The sequence below is a fragment of the Malaclemys terrapin genome, chromosome 1, assembly GCF_027887155.1.
Source record: "Malaclemys terrapin pileata isolate rMalTer1 chromosome 1, rMalTer1.hap1, whole genome shotgun sequence".
Lineage (NCBI taxonomy): Eukaryota > Metazoa > Chordata > Testudines > Emydidae > Malaclemys > Malaclemys terrapin.
Window position 1 is genome coordinate 108,762,814 of NC_071505.1, and position 21,923 is coordinate 108,784,736.

General features: G+C 46.2%; 1 protein-coding gene across 3 annotated transcripts in view; it reads left to right on the forward strand.

The window, feature by feature from the left end:
• Positions 1 to 21,923, forward strand: part of IQSEC3 (IQ motif and Sec7 domain ArfGEF 3) — a 119,609-nt gene that overhangs the window by 59,101 nt on the left and 38,585 nt on the right. For all 3 annotated transcript variants that reach the window (XM_054034863.1, XM_054034853.1, XM_054034868.1), the window contains one exon: positions 1,307 to 1,387. In XM_054034863.1, coding sequence (XP_053890838.1) covers positions 1,307 to 1,387 — 81 coding nt within the window. Of the gene's footprint in view, positions 1 to 1,306; positions 1,388 to 21,923 lie in introns of those variants that run through there.

Genomic DNA, 21,923 nt, shown 5'->3' on the forward strand with positions numbered 1-21,923 from the left:
AACACCATTAAATCACAGAGTCAACACATTCTTGGCTGGTGTAAATTGATTTAGCTCCACTGACATGGAGCGAGGACCATTTACATTAGCTAAGTATTTGGATCACTCTATCTCCCTTGTTTTATGACCCTTTCTTTCCATTTTCTTTTTCTCTTCTCCACTTTTTCTTGTCTCTCTCTCAATTTGTCTTTTGTTCACTTTTTTGGTGCCTTTGGGCAAAAATTTCAAACGTGGCCATGGATTTTGAGTGCCACTGTTTTCTTGGAGGTCAATCCTGAGTCATCTGAAAGGGGTCTGATTTTCAGAGGTGTTGGGTGGCTGCAGTTCCAACTGCATTCAGGTGGGGTTTTGTGAGTATTCAACTCTTCAGAGAACCAGACCCTTGAAAATGCCTCCAAATGGGGCCCAAAAAATAGAAGCACCCAAAATCAGTTGCCACTTTTGAAAATCAAGACCCATGTATTCTCCCTGCAGACAAATTCTTCCTTCATTGCTATATTTTAAATCTGTCTTTGAATACTTCACTCTTATTTCAAGCTGTTTTTCTTTTTGGATTTGTTCTCTGTTTTTATCTTCTTTGTTTCATTCTCTTCCTCTCCTCCATTCCCTTCTCTCCTTTCCTCCTCCACTCCAGTCTGCTCACGCTGGGCTCTGATGAAGGGAAACTGCTTCCCCAAAGCAGGCTCTGAGGATGTTTTGGAAGGAGAGTAGGAGGCAGAAGCAAGTTAGAGGGGCGCTCTCTTCAAGTGCCAGTGAGGTGACAGTCCTGCACTACAGCTGGTTGAAATAGAAAACAACATGTGTAGGGGAGGGAGGATTTCAGTGTTGTTTCCATTTTGCAGGATTCAGAAAAAAATTCCCTCCCCAAATGCTTGACTTTTTACTAATTAAATCGGTGTTGAAACAGCATCCAAGCAAACAAAGCATTTGCTCCACATGCAACAAAACTAAAATTTAAATAAATATAAAAAAACAACTGTATTTCATTACACTTTTTTTTTAATAAAGGCCTTTTTTGACAAAGAAAACTTTTCTTTTGAAACATTTTGCCTCACTCTATGCAGCATGATGCTAGTGGCAAGGCCAGGAAGGGAGGGGAGATGACTACTCCCTCCTATCATGCTCCGTTCCCCACCTCCTGGGCTGAAGGATTCATGTTATAATCTGAGTTCTCCTCAGCTGTAAAGAGCTGGGCATCACTGAACAGCTGCAATGCCCAGGAATAGACTTGGACAGGACAGTGTCCCATGAGCTTGCCAAAGACTGAGATGAACTCTTACCTGCCACTGTTTGTCTTCTCTTACAGGAATGAAAATGTTTTACACCAGTTCTGCTGCCCAGCAGCTGATGCAGAGCAGAAGCCTTCATCTCTGGACTCCTCACCAAGGTGGGAGATTGCTGTCACCATGGGCTTCTTCTTTCCATCCCTCTCCTCTTCTCAGTACTCATCACTCTCCTCCCTGCCCCAAATACACACCCCACATCCTGCTGTCATTCACCCCCATCCCTCCCATAAACATCTCCCTACCACTGCTCTTCTTCACACACCCCTCGCTCTTCACTCCCAGATATGCCACCCAGTAAGTTTTAATCACACACACACACATCCAAGCACACCCTCGGTCTCTCTCTCTCTCTCTCTCTCTCTCTCTCTCACACACACACACTCACCCACACCTTCCACCAGGGCTTCGGGCTGGTCTCACAGAAGTGCCAACAATAGAATTTCATAACAAGTGGTACAGCTTGTTTAAATACTATTTGAGCTATTGCAGTGTGGATTGCCAGGTGAAATGGGCTGAATTTTCCAGGGGAGGGTAATTGTAATGGCACTAGCCTGTGTACAAGTTAGCATGGTATGGGCCCACATTAACCACACAACTGAGACTGATGCAACCCTCTCTGATTGGCAGCGGGCATCAGAACCGAACCCAAAAATGAGAAGGCAAATCAAAAACAACCTGAGAGATCCATTTCCTGTCAGCAATGCACAAACAGAACCTGCCCCCCCATGCCTGGGCTACTTGCTACAGTTCCATTGCTAGGAACGCCATGTCCTGAAAACGGTAGGCAGTGTGCTAGGAAATGCTCGAACTTGGGGCTGGTCAATGCAATACTCCCAGTTTGCCACTAGAAAGTGCAGCTTTTGACATGACTGTTTCACTCTCTCCCTTGTTCTTTGTCAGGATCCACCTGAGAGATGGCTGATCTTTTTAGCTGAATCTGAAAGTCTGGGTGTACCAGTCCACTTTAAGCCTTGCTCTCCCAGCACTTAGATACCATGTTGACAGGCGTTTCAGAAATACTTGGGATAGACAAGATGCCGATATAGATGCGGCCTCCACTCTCCATGTTCTCTCTCAACCTAACCCTCTCCCAGCTCCCTGTCACCCACACCCTCCCATCCTTCTATGTCTTACATGGACACATGCTCCTTCTTCTCTCACCCTCTCATGCTCCTGCTTTTGGCAGCTAGGGAGTTTGTTTTTGGAGATTTATATCCCATTGATAGAGTCTTTCATCTGACCTTTGACATTGACATCGGAAGCCAGCGTTCCTGGGAATGGCTCCAGGCGGTGTGGGGCAGGTGAGTTGCAGAGGCGGGGCGGTGGTCTGCAATATGCTGTTTTTCTTGATTTGTCCTGCTCGCTGGAACAGCCTCTGCATTCTGATCACCGTGCAGTGAAAAGTTTGAGAACTGACTGCTGTGAAGAGAACAGATGGGCACGTGCATTCGGGGGATATGTGGGGTCCTGCTGTACTCAGGGAGGGGGCAGGGAGAGTGGGCTCTCTCCTGCTCTTTAGTAGCCAAGACTAAATGTGGAAGGAAGGCAGGGATAATCCTCTGTGCTGAACTGGCCTTCAGTGCTGAGAGGGTGAGCATGGGGAGGGTTGTCTAAGCCTTGAGTGGAGTCTAGAGCCAAACTTCAATGAGTGTGATAGAGGGATGCAAGCCCTATGAGGCAGTTAAGTCTGTGGAGATTGCTGTGCTAGAGACAGTTTGGCCTCTCACCCGTAGCTTTGGAAAGATAAAACTATGGGTCATGTACCTTGTTTGGCCTGATTGTGTTCCCTTTTTAGCCTGGGTTTTCAGTGTCCACAATCCTGGCCTTTGGGCCCTGCCCCCTCCCTACTCTACCTCATTTCTAATGTGTTTGTGGCTTTTTCTGGCTTAGTTTTTAGTTCTTTGTGGTTACGTCTACACTGCAAAAAAAGACCCGCAGCAGAGCCGCAGCTGGCCCAACTCTGGCTGCGGGGCTATAAAATTGCTATGTAGATGTTTGGGCTTGGGCTGGAGCCCAGGCTGTGGGACCCTCCCACCTCACAGGGGCTCAGAGCCTGGGCTCCAGTCTGACCCCGAATATCTACACTGCGATGTTATAACATTGTTATATTATATACATATATATTATATAACAATGTTATAAAATGTTATAACAGGTCCCCACGGCCCAGGCCCTGTGAACCTGACTCAGCTGACCCAGGCCAGCCGTGGGTCTTTTATTGCAGTGTAGACCCTGTGTGTCCCTGGCCTACATGACTTAGTCACTCCCAGGAGGTCTTAAACTCTATGGTTACTTGCTGTGTGCCTAACCCCACAGCCCTTCTCATTAACCCACCAACTCCCTACAATTCAGGCAAAGACATCGCAAGCCACTGACACCCAGAATGTCCTGGACTCTCTTGCTGTTTGTAGTAATGATGGGAAAACACAGAATTCCTGCCTCCAGATCTGCCAGGTGAATGGAGGCAGAAGAAATTATTCCATAATCATTTGTTTGAAAGTGTCTCAGCATTTGTCATGTTGAAGCCTGCACTTGAGCTCAACCCATGGAGCTTGGATCTAGGTCAGCATCCAAACTTCCCCAACGAACTCCTGATTAAGCCCTTTTATACAGCTTTCTGCCTGTCTCATGCCATTGACCCTGCCTGTCTTAGCTTATCATGGTCTCCCTGGTACTCAGTCTCCCTCCTTCCTTCTCATAGAGCCAGTCTCCCTCTCAGCTCTGGTGCTACAACCCACTGCAACTTCCTAATAGCTTGGCCATCATGCTGAGGAAGTATATTCCCTGGAAAGATGATGAAGTTCTGGAAAGTTCCCAGGCATACTGTGGCATTGCTAAGCTGGTGACACAAAGGCCAGCTGGGTGTGAGGAATGATTCTCCCCTATGGGCAATCCAAATTTGGGTCCTGAGCTCAGTGTCTTACCCCTCCCCAGCACCTGCCTTCAAGCTGCCAGCAACGTTGATGCAATATGCTTATCCAGCCCATGAGGATAAGAAAGCACCTCATGTCACTGTCATCAAGGGCTCTCCTCCCATAGCTGACCCCTGGAGCAGCATTGATGGGCTCCGGAGCTCCATAGCTAGAAGGAAGGTGGGTTTCCATGACTTCAGAACCTTGAGGATGATGGAAAGGAAGTAAATGGAAAGGAAAATAGGTGGTGGGATCTTATAGAGACCCCTCTTCCCTGCCTCAAAATAGTAAAGCATAGCCCCACACTTGTCCCTCCATGAGAGAAGCTCGTGTGTGGAGAATAAAGATGGTTTGAACCTCTCCAGCTTTATAGGGGCCAGAAACAGATACAGACTTGTCCGTTTTTCAATTAGCAATCCTTAAATGTAGGCTGTGTCTCACTGTCTGTATCATGTGACAGTGTGGTCCCAACAGTGTGGTGCTGTTGTCTATTAGATAACCCAGGTTGGTTTTTTTTTTCCTTTTTGTCCAAGATCAGACATTTCCCTAAATGAGATCAATCCTGTCAGAATTGATGCTGCTAATAACCATCAGCCGTCTAGTTTTAATTAGAGTTTGCTTCATTAATGCCTTGACTCCTCTCTGCGCAGCAGATTAAATAATGTACTTCCAGTTCATTTACACAAGCTCCCAAACTGCAGGGCTGAGCTGCAATCCTTTAATTAAACAGGCCGGCTGATCCCTGCTGCTGCCTCGGCTCATCAGTCTAAGCCGATTAAAGAGAACAGGGACTAATAACAAGCATAAACCGGGAACTGACTCTTGTCTCTTCAAGGGACTTTGGAGACTCCAGCGGTGGTTGGGCCATTGACTTCTCTCCTGTAGGGAACCTAGGCTCAGTCCTAACTACCACATGGCAGGACCTACAAAAGTGGCAAGGTTCTTATTCCTGTGGGAAGGGTTACAAGCCAAGGGCATCACCAGCGCGTAGGGGCTGCGGAAACTGTCCTGCTCTCCTGGGACAGTAGGAAGGAAATATCAGATGGGTGGCTGTGGATGGGGCAATGGAAGGGTAACGCTAGACAGTGAGCAAAGGAGATGAAGGTAAGACCCGGCACCTAGAACAAAGGGAGGCATGGTACCAAGCCATCAGAGCAGAGACAGGGTGGCAGGAGGGTACCAGCGAGCATTCAGCACAGGGATGGGGTAGCCGGAGGGTGACTTTGGGACCCCAGAACAGGTGGAAGGTGGCAAGAGAGTAACACTGGGCAATAAGCACTGGGACAAAACAGCAGGAGGGCAACACCTGTCAGTAGCAAGGGGCCAGGAAGCAACTGTCTGTGTGTGTTTTGTGGTGATGTTTGTTGTCTGTTGTCATGGTGTGGTTTCCCTTCTCCTCTCTTCTGCAAAGCTGACTCTGTCTTTGTTGCCCATCCGTCAGGAAAGGCTTTGAAATGCTGGTGGGTAGGAACTGATTGAGAGAAGATCAGTGTCTAACTCCTCAACAGAGACCAACTCAATGAGGCACTTTCAGTTGCTCCTGCTCTTCCTCATCTGATTCAGTGCACTGTCAGCCACAAGCAAAATGGAGTCTCTGGACGGCTATGGCTTCCAGCACTTCTAGATGCAACAGCTCACCTTGCTTTCTGACAGGGGTCTGTGCTAGAGGTCACCAGGACCGGCTCTGAAGACCAAAGAAGCTCTCACAGAGCTGGCATTGGCAGACAGATCTGTACTTGGAGGTTGTGTCTGGGATACCCAGGTCCAGTGTGTAGAGTCAGAGTCCTGGAAGTGGCACCAGCAGCAGCCTCACACTGTGGGGCTATGCTAAGGATACCCAGATACAGGTTACAGAGGAAAGGATTAGATTGTAGCTGAGATTATAGGGCAGGAACCATCTTTTGTTCTGTGTCTGTGCAGCGCCTAGCACAAAGGGGTCCTAGTCCATGCCTGGGGCTGCTAGGCCCTATTGCAAGGCAAATAATAAATACTAGTGATGATAAAGGAAATTTCATGGGGGAGATATGAGGGCCCAGGGCTAGCCAAGGTCAGGCCCCAGAGCGCAGGAGACTTCATGGAGAAGGTGCTGACAACCTGCCCTGCTCTTTTCCTGAGTGCTGCTTAGACTCTGATTTGACCAAACCCCATAATTTCATGAGGTGACTGCTCTTTTCATGCTGGCTTCTGCTGTTAACAGCAGAGCTTCATTCTCGGGATTTGAATAGCCCAGTAATTGCGTCCCCGCTTATCCCAGTCTCACACAGTGGAGTCTGGCGTACCAGAACAATGACCTTAAAATGTGTCCAGCAGCAACCCATCTCTAATGGGATTACACACCATTTGCCTTTGTGAGAGGTAATGAGACTAAGATGAGAAAGATTTGTTTCTATTAGAGTAATGAGAGGAAATGCTGGAATCACAATTGGAGGGAACAGCATGTTCATTCACTTGCCTTTCCCGGGCTTTTGGGAGGCTGCCTCAGGCTCCCCCTGCAGAGCTGGAGAGCAAATCAGCAGAAAAATCAACCAGTGATGGGGAAATTTCTACAAAATATGTTAAGAAGCTCAGGTGGAATTGCTGTGGCAATGAACTTTGGATTTGTGCTGGAAATAGGTGCAACCCTGTCCTGTCCCTAAGCAGTATGAATGGGATCCCACATATCTTTGTGTGGGCGGGAGGGGATGGGATCCCAGCTGGGTTTAGGGGCAAGGGAGGTGATTTCCAGCTGTCTGTGGGGTTGGGGGGAGAGGGGATGGGATCTGAGTTGGTTTTGGAAGAGAGAGAGAGGTAGTGGGATGTGAGCTGTCTCTGGTGGGATAAAAAGGGGCTGGTATCTGAACTGAACAGGTGGGCTGGGATCTGAACTGTCTATGGGAAGGGTAAGGGAGCTGTGCCTATGGGATCTGCATGTACTAGTTTCCTTCTGAGATTTAATTTTCCCTCTATAAAGTGCTGCTTAGAGCAGGGCTGAAACGTGAACAGTGCAACTGGCAAGTGCTTACTTCACAATTACAGAGCAATTAAATCCTAACTCAATACAGTTGGGACTTCAAACAGCTGCATACTCATTCCTAAAGTGCCTGCTGGATTAGTCACTGCCACAGCCTGGCCACTGCCTGGAATCTCAGCACCAATTACCAGTGAGGAAATGAGCCTTTGGTCTCATCTCCAGGTCAGCCTCTCCTGCAGCCATGGTGAAATTCCCTCTTGCCACATCTCTGAACTGCTAAGTGTTTAACATACATTAATGGAAGATGGAAGCGATCCTATGTGCATGGCACCCTGTGGCCATGTGCAGAGGGGTAACAAGTGGATGGATAGATTCTGGACAATGTCCTTTCACATACCTCAGGGTCTCAGGCCTCTGGCCAGCAGAAACATGGCCTCTCATGCAGCAATGCACTCCTCCAGGCTGCCTGAGCAGATGTGGCAATGAGCAGGAGTCTTGGGCAGCAGTGGGAAGTGGGTGACAGCCACTTTATTCCTGGTTCCTAAATTTATTTGCCCTCACCTCTTTCTGTGTCTTCACCTGACCTATTTCTGTCGTGCTTGTATTACTTCTTTTCACGGGAAGAAACATACCTTTGTAAACTTTGGAAGGCATTAACACAAGAGAACTGTAAATGCTCACTGCTGAGTTGTCTCAGGGGCATGCCCCCGACCTGTGATCACACTATTATATCCCAGCGCCGCTCTCATTATTCCCTCATACTTTGCTTTGTAAAATCCACCCACCACTTTCCCTTGGGCCATCTTAGGTTTTGCCCCAGTCACTCGAAATTGCCACCCAGAATTCCACAAGACTCTAGCAGTTTGGCCTGGATGTGTGATGCTCTCTAAGGCTGGAGCCATTGAAGTCAATGGGAATTGAATCATTCCCTGGTCCAGGCATCCTCCACTCTTCACTCCAGAGACACCTTTCTACAAGACTTGGAGCCAGGAAGGGAATGATGAAGATTCTGAATATGTTTTTAATTGTCCCAAATCCATCCCAGATGTAACTCCACTGAGTTACATGAGGGTTGATTTTGGTCCATTATGTTTATATTTGTGACAGGCTGGCTGATGCCTTACAGAAAACACTGTAACAGTATCGTATGTAGAAAGAATTCTGCCAGCTTTTTGGCTGACAGGATTGATAATAGGGTATGGAGTCTAGTGCCTTGAGGTCACTGATTCCATCCAGCTTGGGTTTGCTGTAAACGATGGCTGTTATCCTCTGGTGGCTGTTCTCTAGCCTACGCGATGGTGGTTCCAGTCTGTAATCTAGGGGATCTATTGCCCACCCACAAATCAGCATCACAGCTGTCACTAATTGGCCTCCTTGCTGGCCGTGTCAACAGGGAGCTCCGAGATTGCATGGATCATGGAGACTGAACATCCACCTAATTCGTAGAGTTTGGCCCCTCCAGGTCAGGGTGGAAGCAGCGTGGAGAAAGCTTACACTGCCACTGTCCATGTTATACCAGTCCTGAGGACTGGGAACGTCAGCATCTGAGGCTTTTAACCTGACTCATTTCCCCACAACTAAATTTATACACAACATTATTTTAAAAAAGAAATAAGAGAAGTTTCAGCAACAATTCTGCTTCACTAGCACATCTTGTTTGCACTTTTTTCCCCTCATTTCTTTCCTTTATTGAGGTCACCAGCATAAAGAGAGGATTTTTGTTTCTGAGCAGCTCATCTATTTCTTATTTTTTCCTCCCTGTAGACCTAATAATCTTCTGTTTGAGGCAGAGCAGTTGCTGCTATGGGGATGCCACAAACCGAGAGGGATGGGTCTGCGGAGTTCGGCTATAGAGCAAAACGTCCCCCAAACTCAGTGATGCCTGAGGTTTGGTTTCAGCCCATTGCAGAGATATGGGCCAGGTGTGATGTTTGGCGCCAGCTTTGAAGTCGCCCAGAATTTGGGGGAGTTCAGATACTGGGTTTTGAATTTGGTTAGCAGTGATAGAGACAGAGGTTGGCCATAATATTCTGAGCATATCAGGATCCAGATCTGGACCATTCCAAAACCGTAGACTTGCTCTAACCTAGGATTTGGGCCCATCGCTACAAACACGGGATGATAATGATTATACCAGGGAGGGCGAAAGGCAGCAGGAGCAGGAGCAGGTAAACTCCTAAGGAACAGAGACCCTGCTTTACCACTGATGTTCTTAATAATAAAGGGCTCGAACCAGGTAGCTGCTGAGCATCTGTAACGCCCATTGAGGCCAATGGGAGTGATGGGCATTCTGTAGCTCACAGATTCAGGCCCAAAGATAAAGGAGGGGAGAGGGAAGAAGAGGAGATTTAAGGCAAGTATGGAAACATATGGGATTATCAAACATAGGAGGAATTATTTCTATAAAGAACAATTTTAATGTCATTTTCCACCAGACACCAGCAGCTCTTTGGGGTTTCTTATAGGGGATTATTGTCATTCATTAAGAAATTATTCTGAAAAAAGGAGCTGCTCACTTGGAAGGCAGCAACAGAAACAGCAGGGCTGCTCTAAGCACAAAACCACAGTAGCTCTGTTGGTTAATGGGGATTTTGTAGGACTGAACAGTTGCCTCAAGGCCATAAGTGGGCAGCTTCCTGTTCCTGCCTCCCAGCAGCAGGCACCGCCATTTCCCTCCAGCTTGCCTCAGGAATCAGCTCCCAACCTTCAGGTGAGGGGAAGGAACTGCAGAACTGCTGAGCATTTGAGCAGAAGAGAATAATCTCTGGCAGCAGCTGGAGTTCTGCTTGTCACATCCTCCCGTAGGTTTGCCCTCCATCCACTTCTTCCAGTGGGAAGAAGGCAGGAGACATGGACCAAAGGAAACCAGACCTAAGCCTCACACTGTAGATTATGAAAAATACACACCAGACAGAGCGTGCGTTTTGTGGCCAGCTCGCTCTGAGAACCTGAGGCTGGTAGAGTCACAAACAACTCCACGGCTTGGCATTTCACCCGAGTTAATCTTTCCTGCTCTTCCTTCTCTATGTTTACTCTGTTGCATATTCAGGTCGTGCTATAGGGAAACCCAGACATGGGGTGGGGAGAACCCTGATAATCTCCTCCCACATGGAACAGAGTTTGGTGTTTGTTGTGTTCATGATGGTGGCAATGACACTGGGAGAGGATCAGTCACAGCTGATCCCCAGTTTGGTGTAACTTCCACAGGCTACAGGTTCATGGTTATAACAGTGGAAGAGGATGCTAGGCAGCTCAGTCCTGGTTTGGGGGTGACCTTGGTGTTCCTCGCTGTATGCAGCTGAATTCCCTTGAGCGCAAAAAGTGGTACAGAGGGCAAGGAGACAGAGAGGAGCAGAAAGAAAGCCAGAAGATAGAATGGCATGAAAGAGAAAAGGAATCAGAGAGAGAGAGAGAGAGAGTAAGAGAGAAAGCATGTTTGAGAGAGAACGGAGTAGGACCTTTGGGCCAGGATATTCCCATTTATACTGGTGTAAATCTGGAGTAACAGCAGTGAATGTCTGAGCTTTGATTAGCAGATTTGCATGCAGTAAAATATCAGCACAAGCACCTGAATGGCCCTTTATCCTTCCCCGTGTAGCAGTGCATGCTTTCCTCACCGGCAGAAGAGGATGTATTTGTGGGTCCATATTTCCGCTCGTCCCTCTGGAAAGCATGCCTTGTGTTCAAATTGCAATAAACTGTCATGAAAAAATGGTTCTGTGAGCCAAAGCCCCTTCTCCCACTCCTTTTTCAACCCAGCAGGTGGCCCTGACAGACTCTCAGATCCTGTAGGAAGAGATAAAAAGCTCAGGCCTGACAGTCTAAAAGGGGAGCACACCACAGGGCAACTAAGAGCTGTCTCTTTAAACAGCTGACAAAGAGTGGGAGGCTCTGTCTGTCTGCCACCATGTCGGTCTGTGAGCAGCAGGTGAGAATGGAGCCACCCCCTTCTCTGTGGCAATGAACACCCTGGCCAGAGGAGATTTGCAAAGGCACAAATGGGAGTTCAAATTCAGTGGGATTTGGGCACCCAACTCCCTTTGAAAAGTCCCAGCTATAGTGGCAAAACGATCCTCACTATGAAACCTGCTGCTGGAGTGGAGGGAGCTGGTGATGATGGGATAAAGGTGGCAGTGAGCAGGGTCTTGTGGGCAGCATGGAAAGGAGGAGGATGGAGATCTCACAGGCAATGACCGTAACAAGATAGTGAGAGGAGCACATGCTGCTAGGGCTCCTTCTAACTCAAGTCAGCACACTCACTGGAATCTAAGAGCATATAAGCTTTACACATGCTTGCCACTCCTCCGCTCTTTCCTGGCCACCGTACACGTTTATTTTGCATTATGCTGTCTGGAGAGAATGTTGGGGAGTGGCACAGAGGTGATGAAGAGGAGAAGGACTGGGGTAACTTTGATCAAGCTGGGGATGACTGGAGATACCAAGACCATAGGTAAAGATGAAGCTGATGAGGTTTCTAGTGGGGATAATGGGATGGGGTGGAGGAGATGGTGTTTAAATGGAGGCCAATGAGATAATATTTTACATTTATATAGCACATTTCATCCCAAAGCACTTTACAAATCAGCCTATAGATGCATGTAATAATACTGAAATGCAGCTCCCTCTGGTGTGGTGCACATGAGCCAGTAGCATGCTTGCTGCACAAGAGTGAGGGGACATTTAGCTCAGATACGGGGGTAGATTCTTAGGCCCTGTCTACCCTATGGCCAAATTTTTCAAACCTGGAGGTATAAAATTAGGCTACTACATCCACATTTCGGCACCTAAATAAAAAATGGCCCCAATTTTCAGAAATGGAGAGCACCCACAAGTCTCACTGAAGTCTGTGGGTGCTAGAGTTGGTCTGCACTTCTGCTCATATGGCCACGTTTACTTAAGTGCTTACATTGGGCACCAGGTTGGAAAATGCTTGCCGGTAACTTTTCACTGATCTTGTCTCCAGCTAGTGAGGTGGTTGTCTATAAGTAAGGATTGTGTCCACATGCCACATGGACAACTGTGTTAGTCATGGTGGCAGCAGCCATGTGTCACCTTTGCCAGTGGCCTACAATGGCACACTGTGACCTTCCTGTGAACATACTTATGAGTTTATTTTGCTGTGTAGATGGCACACCCACAACTGTGCCTGCCTGTGTCACTGGGTTGACTGGTCCTCATCCCTCCCATCTCTCTGTAGGGTTAGACACCCCAGATAGCATTGCTCCATGCGTTGCTGGTGCTGCTTTGTGTACTTGTCCTCTGGGCACTGTGGCCATATGGGGCAGCTGCCCGGGATTTCCCAGAAGGCACTAATATCACAGTATGCACAAAAATGGTTGGCACATTACTCTGTTGAGAAAAATGCTGGTATGGGGATCACAGCTCAACAGGATTGGATGAGCATGTTATGAGCTGGTTTCAAAAACATAGTTGTACTTACAGGGCCAGATCCTCCCCTGGTAAAAATCAGCAAATCTCCAGTGAGCTATGCCAATGTACACTCGCTGTGGATCTGACTCTTAGTATAGAAGTGCCACTAGATCTTTGATGTCAATATAAAATCCTGTCTTTTTATGATCTCATCTGTAAGACCCCTATACAACAAACTGCAGAATGGGATTGATTTATCTGCCTCAGAAAGATGAAAGACTGAAGTTACATTGAATTTGTAGGCCCTGCATGTCTAGATACGACAAACTAGAGGTGTAGGCTACTGAGCCATCTCGTTCACCATTCTAGTGAAGAGAGCTAGAAGAGGGACTAAAGACTCAGTGAAGGGCAGTGACCTAGAAAAGATAAAAGTGTGTAGAAGGCAAAGATGGTGAAGCTGGGTTGGAAGTTGCCGTGACACATATGATTGTGAGGAAGAGGAATAGAGCATTGCTCCCACTGCCCGGGCTGGTGATGGTGACAGTGATGGAGAAGTTGAGGTGGGGAAGTTTTAGTCTGAAAGCCTCTATCTTGGTCTCTTTGTACAATGGGCCAAACCAAAATGCTGGATCTGACCTCTCTGGAACTTTGGGTAAATCCAACTCTGGATCTGAACTTCATCTCTCAGACAGGTTGCTGGTGACTGGGATACGTTTGTTGGGGAGATCACATTGCTGCTGCTGTTGAGGGTATTTGAGCTTCTTTCTCCTGAGGTTAACACAAAGGACAGTTCATCACTGGGGATTGCTGTCATAACTGCATGGACAGTGCTGCATTGACTACAGAGGATGAAATATGTGAGGCCAGAAACAAAGCCAATGTGTCTTACTATCTCTGAAACTTGAGGCGTTCTGTGAGGTAGGATCCTTCATTGCTTTCAGTGCTAACTTGCGGGTGTTTTCTAAGAGGGATACCATAATCTCTAGGAGGCCATAGTCAATATCAAAGCTTATCCCACCAGGCTGAAAAGGGTACAGTCCACAAGATTACTCCTACTGTGCTGTACCATCCGCCTGGCAGTGACCAGTTCCACACAATCCAAGAGTTGTGCGAGTCTTTCTGATTCAGTTTGTGGGTAGATGAAATTTGGGGGAACTCAGGTGTTCCTTCTCCACGCAGGTCCCGCTGCCTCCCAGCCCTGAACTCATCTTATCTTAACAGTGAAATTCTATCTTCTGCTTGATTGCATAGGCAGGCTTTTGTGAGCAAATTCGGTGATGTTCAAACCTGCCTTAGGGACAAGGAGCCAAGAGATCTAAGTCGAAGTGGCAGAAAGACTGCTTCTGAGAAGCCAAGTTTCCCTTTCCTGGGGCGCTGAGCGGGCAGTTACACTAATGCAGGCTGCCATCTGTTTTTCCCTCCTCTAAAAGGTCGTGTTTACCAAACATTGTAGAGGCAAGAGGGGTCTGGGGTTAAAGTAAAAGTAATTAAACCCTGAAGAGAATGAGACTCCCTCCTCCTCAGTGTCCACTTGGCGTTTTTCACACCTCATTGGTATGTGCAGGTGGCGTGCGAGATGTAGCCACGCATAATCTACTCTTCAGTGACAAGCTGCAGGATCTCCTCCTGCATCTAACCCACAAAGACAGGGCGGCAATGCAGAGACGGTGGCATCCAGGGCATAAACACAGTGGGCAGCTGAAAGAGAGGCTGCAGTTCCACAGGCTGAGCTCCATGTTCCAGAGGCTGGTGAAGTAGGAGTCACTGATGGAAGAAGGAAAGATGAGAGAAAAACTATCCAGCTGGGATCCAGAAATACCACTGAACAGACAAAAGAACCGCAATGAAAATTCCTGAGTAATGACACATGTGACATATTGCTACCCACGTGTGACATATTCCCACATGGTAACATTCAGATACACATGTGACCTACTCCCACCCTCCCTTTACTTACTAGGGGAGAGCCACGTCTCCGAGGCTGGTAGTTTTGCAAATCTTTTGAACTGTTCATTGGGTTTATAAATCTAGCCTCAGCTGTGAACTTTTTACATGTCATTTTTCATGGGCAATTCAATTCTTTTTGAAAAAAGGAAAGCATGCGTCCTGTCTATGGGAGAGAAGACATGCACAGAACTGAGGCTGGCACAGCGGACTGATACTGGACTAAATTTAGAGGCGAGTCTAAGGGAGTCTAGAAGGAGTATAAAGCCAAGTCTGTACTGGGGTTTCAGTGAGAGATGTAGCAGCACTGGTACACAGCCTAGTGTAAACCTATTATGGTGTTGGACAGTAGTATAAAACCCTAAGATAAACAGATAGGTGATTTACACTAGTGCAGTGTTATTTGCACTGGTGGTTTTACCCTAGTTTTTGTTATGTTCACAGCATACACAGAGAGAAGTTAGATAAAAATATAAATACCCTTGCTGGAAGGTTGCAACGTAACACTATTTTATTACTTAAAATTCAGAATGATAACACACAAGAACCCAAAAACAGAGAGAGCGAAAACAGGCTAGTCTCTAAAACAGAGAGACACAACTCACCCCACCTTGCTTGAAGCTGGCTCTTTCCAGATTGCCTGTCTGCTGACTGACTCAGATGACCCTGACCACATGGCTTCCCTTAGAGCCCCATAGTCTGCAAGCAGGACCAGGAAATCTCTCACACCTGAAGTGATAGCTTGTCATTTTTAACTAGTTTCCAATACACCACAGTTTTAAGACAGGATAAATTGCACCAATGCAACAGTGGCTTTGCCTGACTATGCTAAGGGTTTGCATTGATTCAGCTACACAAATGGCTGAAATCCCATTGTAGACAAAGACTAAGTTGCTGTTACTTAAACTTACTTTCAGCCCCCTCAACCTATTCTCACATCAATTCCCTCTAAATGTAAAGCTGGCATGAGAAGTGCCAACTTCAGGGTGAGTGTAAGTAACATTTTGGTTAAGTGGCTGTGAGATCAGAATCAGAGAGTTCAGTTTCTCTGATTTAACCACTGGCTGCTGAATGATTTTAAAGAAAGGTGGTCAAGATTCAGCAAAAAAAAAACCCTGTCCAGTATTAGTGGAAACCTGAAGATGTGCAAAATAGATGGCTTACATGCCAAGAGGACAAAATGAGGTAGAGCAGGAAAAGCTATTAACAGGAGAAAGTGGGTCTAGGAAACCACCACCTTAACTTACATCCCCATCCCCATTACTGCATCATCTCCAACATCCTGGGATAAAATTCAGCCTTGGCATAAGCAAATGCAACTCCCATTGGACCAAATGCATGAGTGGGTGCAACTCCCATTAACTTCAGCTCAAACTTAGTTCACACACCCATTGTGTGTGTGTGATGCAGGTTTCACCACTTTGCCACTTATACTCATTTTATGACCATCTTATACCCAACATATAACTTACCTCACCATTTAAGTCTCCATTGAATTTGGCCCTATACTGGTTTCCACCAAGTGTGCCAAAGCCCATCCATCTGTCCCTCCTAACAGCAAGAGGTAGGCCCCAATCTGAATGGTCTAGAATATTATGGGTGGGAGTATTCAGAAGCTGTGCCTGGATCCAGGAACTGAATTAAATTTTGGCAATAGTCTCTCTCCTTAGGACAGATCAAAGCCAAACCCTGGACACACTTCACACTTGGCTATACTTAGGGTGACTGTATTTCCCAAAGTAAAAGTGGGACACCGCGCTGAGCCACCTGGGTGTTGTCGCTCACCTGAGGCTGACCGCCCAACTCCCAGGTTGCCTGAGGCTGACAGCCCAAGCCCCGCCGCCTGGTGCCTTATGTCACCACTCGCACCCCCGAATATTCCTCTGTGGCCCCCTAGGCATAGGTACTGGAACCAGGATGCCGCCACACCCCCTGGCTTGAACTGGTTTCCATCATATACAGGGTTTAGAGTTTGGTTCAGTGACTCTCAGCACCCCCACTATACAAACTGCTCCAGCACCACTGCCCCTAGGGGGGCACAACTGATGATCAGTTGGCAAGAGCAAATGGGACAAATGCCCAGTTTTGCCAAAAAAGTTGGGACATCTGGAACAGGGTTTAAAAAGGCGTCTGTCTTGGCCAAAACAGGACATAGGGTCACCCTATGGTTGAAATCGGATCCATATACAAATGTTGTTGCTTGGAGGCCTGATTCTCCACTGCCTTTCATGTCATTTACACTAGTGAAAAATGGGTGCGAATCATTACCATTCTGACCAACGAGCATTTTACACCTACTTTGAAATGGTGTAAATCCCTGCACGAGGTGCAGGGCAATAGAGAATTAGGTCTGGAGCCTCTACTAAAAACTGCTGTCTAATGTTCCCAATGCAGAGTGGCAGCGGCTGTGTTCCACCTCACTGGTGGCTGTATTTTGGATTGACAAGTGATTCTGACATACTGTATGGAGATCCTGGTGTTAGCACTGAAGCATATAAGGAAGGGTATCTAATTTAGCATCTGGGTGCTCAGTCAGGCAATTAGCATAGGTTCACATTTGGAAGATTATCTTTGCAACCATAAGGACTAGAAACTTGCTTTAAAAAATAATAAAAGCTTAGATTCTGGAGCACCGTTCCATGGCAATGGGATGGATTATGCAACAGCTTCAGAGTTCCATAATACATGGTGCCCTGTTTAAGACCAATTTCAATACCAAACTATGGAACCTGAATGCCCTAACTTGGGCAAACAGGGATCCCATGGGATGAGAGGCACCACATAATGTTATGATATTCTCTAGCTGTATCACAAAGACCCCTTCTGATAATGTTTAAGTGATGCTGTCCCGTTCAATCTATTGGAAAGGATGTGAAATGTAATTAATTTCAAATATATTTGCTGTATTGTTAAATATATTTTACAAGTATGTGCTATAGATTTTTTAAAACATATAAACAAATAAGGACAGGTTCTGATCTCAGTTACCTTACTGTAAACCAGGAGTGATACCGCTGGTGTAAAACTAGTGTGAGAAGAGAATCAGACGCCGTTGACTTGAAGAGGATTATGTAGATGTAAATGAAATCAGAATTTGGCTTCTATTTTTGTCTCTGTTGGAGGATAATATCTAAGAAAGCTAAAAATCTGTTGGCAAGGGAAATAATACTAACCTGCCAAGAGGAGGAATCCTTGCCTAGCTAGCTGGCGGTTTGTCCTACATCATTGTCAATATGCCCTGGGAGAAGTGTGCTGCAGAGTCACCACCGAGCCCCAGCTTACAAACTCCTTAGCAGTAATTCTGCTGAGCTCAGACACCCAATACTCCATCTCAGCACATCAGGAGTCCCTGAACCCTGAAAAAAAAATCTCATAATATGTCACCAATCCTGCCTGAGCCATTTTTCACTGAGTTTTGATCAACACATTCACCATATGCCAGGGATGTCCTTAGGGAAGACTGAGATGGAAGAAACTGAAAAAGCATTTTGGACCATGCTCAACTCAGCAGTTGTTTTCAGGAAGGAAAGAGGAGGCAGGGAAAAGTGCTGACGTGTCTTGAGAGGGAAGATAGATTCTCGCAGACATAGGGTCCATGTTCCCTGCTCCTGGCTCTTGCTAGCAACTTTTTTTTGAGTTCTGCATATGGCACTTTCTAAGGGTTTTGATTCTGTAGCCTTTGAAGGCTTTGAAATCTTACCAACACCTCAGACATAATAATACTGAATACTTACAAGTATTTCAAAGCTTTGTATAAACAGTAACTAATCGATCCTCATAACAGCTTTGTGAGATAGGTTCAAGGAGGAGCATGGTCACTCAAGCAGCCTTGTCATCTTGACTAGTCTTTGCCTGAGCACAGAGCATAAATCTAAGTTACTGAGCTTTAATACCCTGAGGGAAGGTTTGTGAGTCACACACCCAAAACAGCCATCCGGAGTCATTAGTGGGGTGACATGAAGCCACAAAAAGAAAAGAGTTCCAACTGTTTCTCTCCAGCACTCCATCCTCCCCACCCAACTATGTAGTGTGTATCCCTATAACTCTCTCTGGCCTTAGCCATTTGTTTGCTATAATTTATTGTAGGAAAGCTAAAGCAAAGAGATGGGTCTTGCACTTTGACCTGCAGTTAGTTATGTAGCCATAGGATGGTGGCCGAGGAAGCTTAGTCGCAACTCTAACAAGCCTTACTCTTGTGGAGAGCTGCCTTGTTCCAGAGCTGGGTAGGTCTCATGGAAAAGTCCTGGCCCTGGAGCAGTGGTGGTCACCACGTACCTCGTAATCAATTCTTTGAGAGCTTTGAAGATTAGCACCATTATCTTGAACAGGATCTGGTTTTCAATAAGGAGCCAGTGTAGTATCTGGAGTGCCCAGGTGATGTGCTCCCACTTACTGATGTAGTTTATCTGCATTTGAATATATTTCAGGGTTTGCCTGTTCCTTCCCAAGTAATGGGGCATCACAGTGCTCATATCTGGTGGTCCTGAAAACATGGATCACCATGGCCAGGTCTATAGCTGTCAGTATTAGGCACAGTCTCGTGCCTAGCTGCAAATGGAAGAAGATATTTCTATCAACAATGGCTATTTGAGCCTCTAGTATCAGTGTGGAGTGCAAGAGGACCCCGGGGCAGCGTGTCATTTTGACAATGCAAGAACTAAACAGAAATGGAGGTTGTTCCAGCACACAGACAACACAGTGCACTCCAGAACATTGGCATGTCAATTCCATACAAACCTGAAAGGCAAGAGCACCTGTGATGTGTCTGGTACTCATGTCCATTTCAGGGATTTGGGAGTCACTAACCTGCATTTATCATTTCGCAATTTGTAGACTGTTAGTAGTAAAAGAGAAAAGGAAGCATTAAAAAAATACCCGAGCAGTCCTCCTTTTCCTCTGTCACCTCCCTCCAGCCCTCCCTGTTTTTCCCCTTCACAGAAATTCAGAAAATCTTCAAGGAAACGCCCAGAAAAGCACAGGTATTTCTCCACATACAGAAGCTAAAGTCTGGAGACCTCATTTGTTTTTGCAGCACACTGACAGGAAAGTTTATTAGTGCATCAAAGGGGTAGATCCAAATGAGGTTGTAGCACCATCCTCCCCTCTCCAAGCAGACACCCACATTCAATTCTAGAACACTGACATTCCTGCTTAGCAACATGCGTCGTGCTACACCAGCAATAGTATTTAATCTAAATGACCAGAGTCCTGTTCTCTATATCCATCAACTTCATCAGCAGTCTTAATTTTAGAACAACTTTAGCAACTGATTTCTGTCTACAACGATGGATACATGGTTAGCAGATAATAGCAGGCAGGAACTACCTGAAACATTAAGCAGGTGTCTTCTCTACAACAACCAAATTCTATTAGTAGTAACCAACAGAGCTAGTGTTTTTAGATCATAAAACTCACATAGGAGCATCCAGAAATAACGAAACAGCTGAATTGGTTGAGTCCGTTTTATACCTGGATGCAAGTGATCATGCATCTATCAAATGGATCCCAAAGAACTTTACAAAGTTTTCCTAGTTGATTGTACAAACCATATATAATCCCTCTGCCCATCATGCAAGAATAGCATGGAATGAAATACAGATCTCATTAATAGTACATAACAATTTTACCCAGCACTTTAGAACAGCAAGTAAAGAATTCTGATTACAAGATGCAGAACGTAATTAACATAGTTGGAATTTGGCCAGGGCACTGGGGTTCGCACTTAGCCGCTACATGGAATTTTTTATGATTACAAGCAGTTAGAAAAATTTGATTTTTGTCTCATCCAAGAAGCAGCACATTCAAGAGCTCTGTACCCCTGTAGCACCACAGGCATTGGTTCCATACTGACTTTGGGAGCATTGCCACCAACTGAATCATCTAATAAGAAGACCACTTCCTGCAGCAGGTCTAGAGGTCTCCCATGTAGTACTATCCGGCCCTAGCCCTGTTTAGCTTAGGAAGATAGAAGATCATACCTTGAGATAGCATGCTTGTAGGTGAGACCATCCTAAAACTCTCTGGAAAGCACTCTTCTTTTTCACAGGCTTCAAACACTTTCTGGATGAAACTCCAGTCTGTACCCAGCCAGATCTCCAGGATAGGGGCTAAGGATCAGGAACAACATAGAAGGCGTTAGTTTATTTTTGATTTCAATATCTGTTTGAATCGTAAGAAGTTAGGTTTCCCATATGGGGACTTAATCTGTTTCCACCGAGGAAGGACTGGGAATAGCCCCCCACCCTCCTGTAATTACTTTACAAGGGACTCTCACACGGGATCAAACTGAAAGAAAAGAACATTGTAGCAGGAGCAGCTGCGACTGAAATGCTGCAGGTGAGGTTGCATAACAAGCACCATTCCAGCCCCATTTTCTATTGCTCCTACCTCTCTGAAGCTGACACAATGAGCAGAAATTCCCCAGCCTTGGTCTCTTGCCTAAAGGTGGAGTATGTTTTTTGGTTTGTTTTTTACATCTGAGCAAAAACAGTTCAGCCTTTTCCCCATAAAAGGAACGTAGAAAAAGATACGACTTCCGCTGTAGAAGGAATGTTTGCAACCATTTTCTGAACAGCTCGACAGCCCGCACAGTAGGGGGTTGGAAAGTTTATATTTAGCATGGAAATAGCTCTCACTGAGAAATGCCTTTGAGTGCTCCATTGAAATTTGGTTTTGATTTGACCGAGTTATGACCCTTAGAAAATCTCATGCTGCACATGCACTTTACATCTTGTATGGGAGTTTTCACTGAGCTCAGAAAGTGTGCCACTAAAGGCAACATTGTATGGGCAGGTGTGGCTAGGTGAGGCCCTGATCCTGCAAAGACATAGCATGTGCTTAACTTTACACATAGTAAGTACACCTCTACCTCGATATAACGCTGTCCTCGGGAGCCAAAAAATCTTACTACGTTATAGGTGAAACCGCGTTATATTGAACTTGCTTTGATCCACCGGAGTGCGCAGCTCCACCCCCCTGGCGCACTGCTTTACCACGTTATATCCGAATTCGTGTTATATTGGGTCGCGTTATGTTGGGGTAGAAGTGTATTTGAAATCAATGGTACTTCTCACATACGTCAAGTTAAGCAGGTGCATGAGTTTTTGCAGGCGCAGGCTCTTAATTATGCAGTGAGAAGTGTACCGAAAGTATAATGATGTTAAAGAGGGCTGCTGAACACTTTGGGTCGGATCCAACACTCACTTGCTCAGCGGGAATCCTTCCATTGAGTTTAAGATCAGGTCCTTTGTAAGCTTGGCAAGTGGGAGCCTCAAACCTGATGCATTGTAGCCCTCATGCAGCTCCAGGAGAGAACTCTCTCCTCCAGCCCTCCTATGGGGGAAGGACAGGGTGTTCTTCTGGTGTCTAGTCACTGTTGCCAATTAATAGCATGCCAGCAGAGCTGCAAAGGCCTGGAAAGTGATGCTCCCTCTGTTTCCCCCTCTTCATTGTCTTTTAACC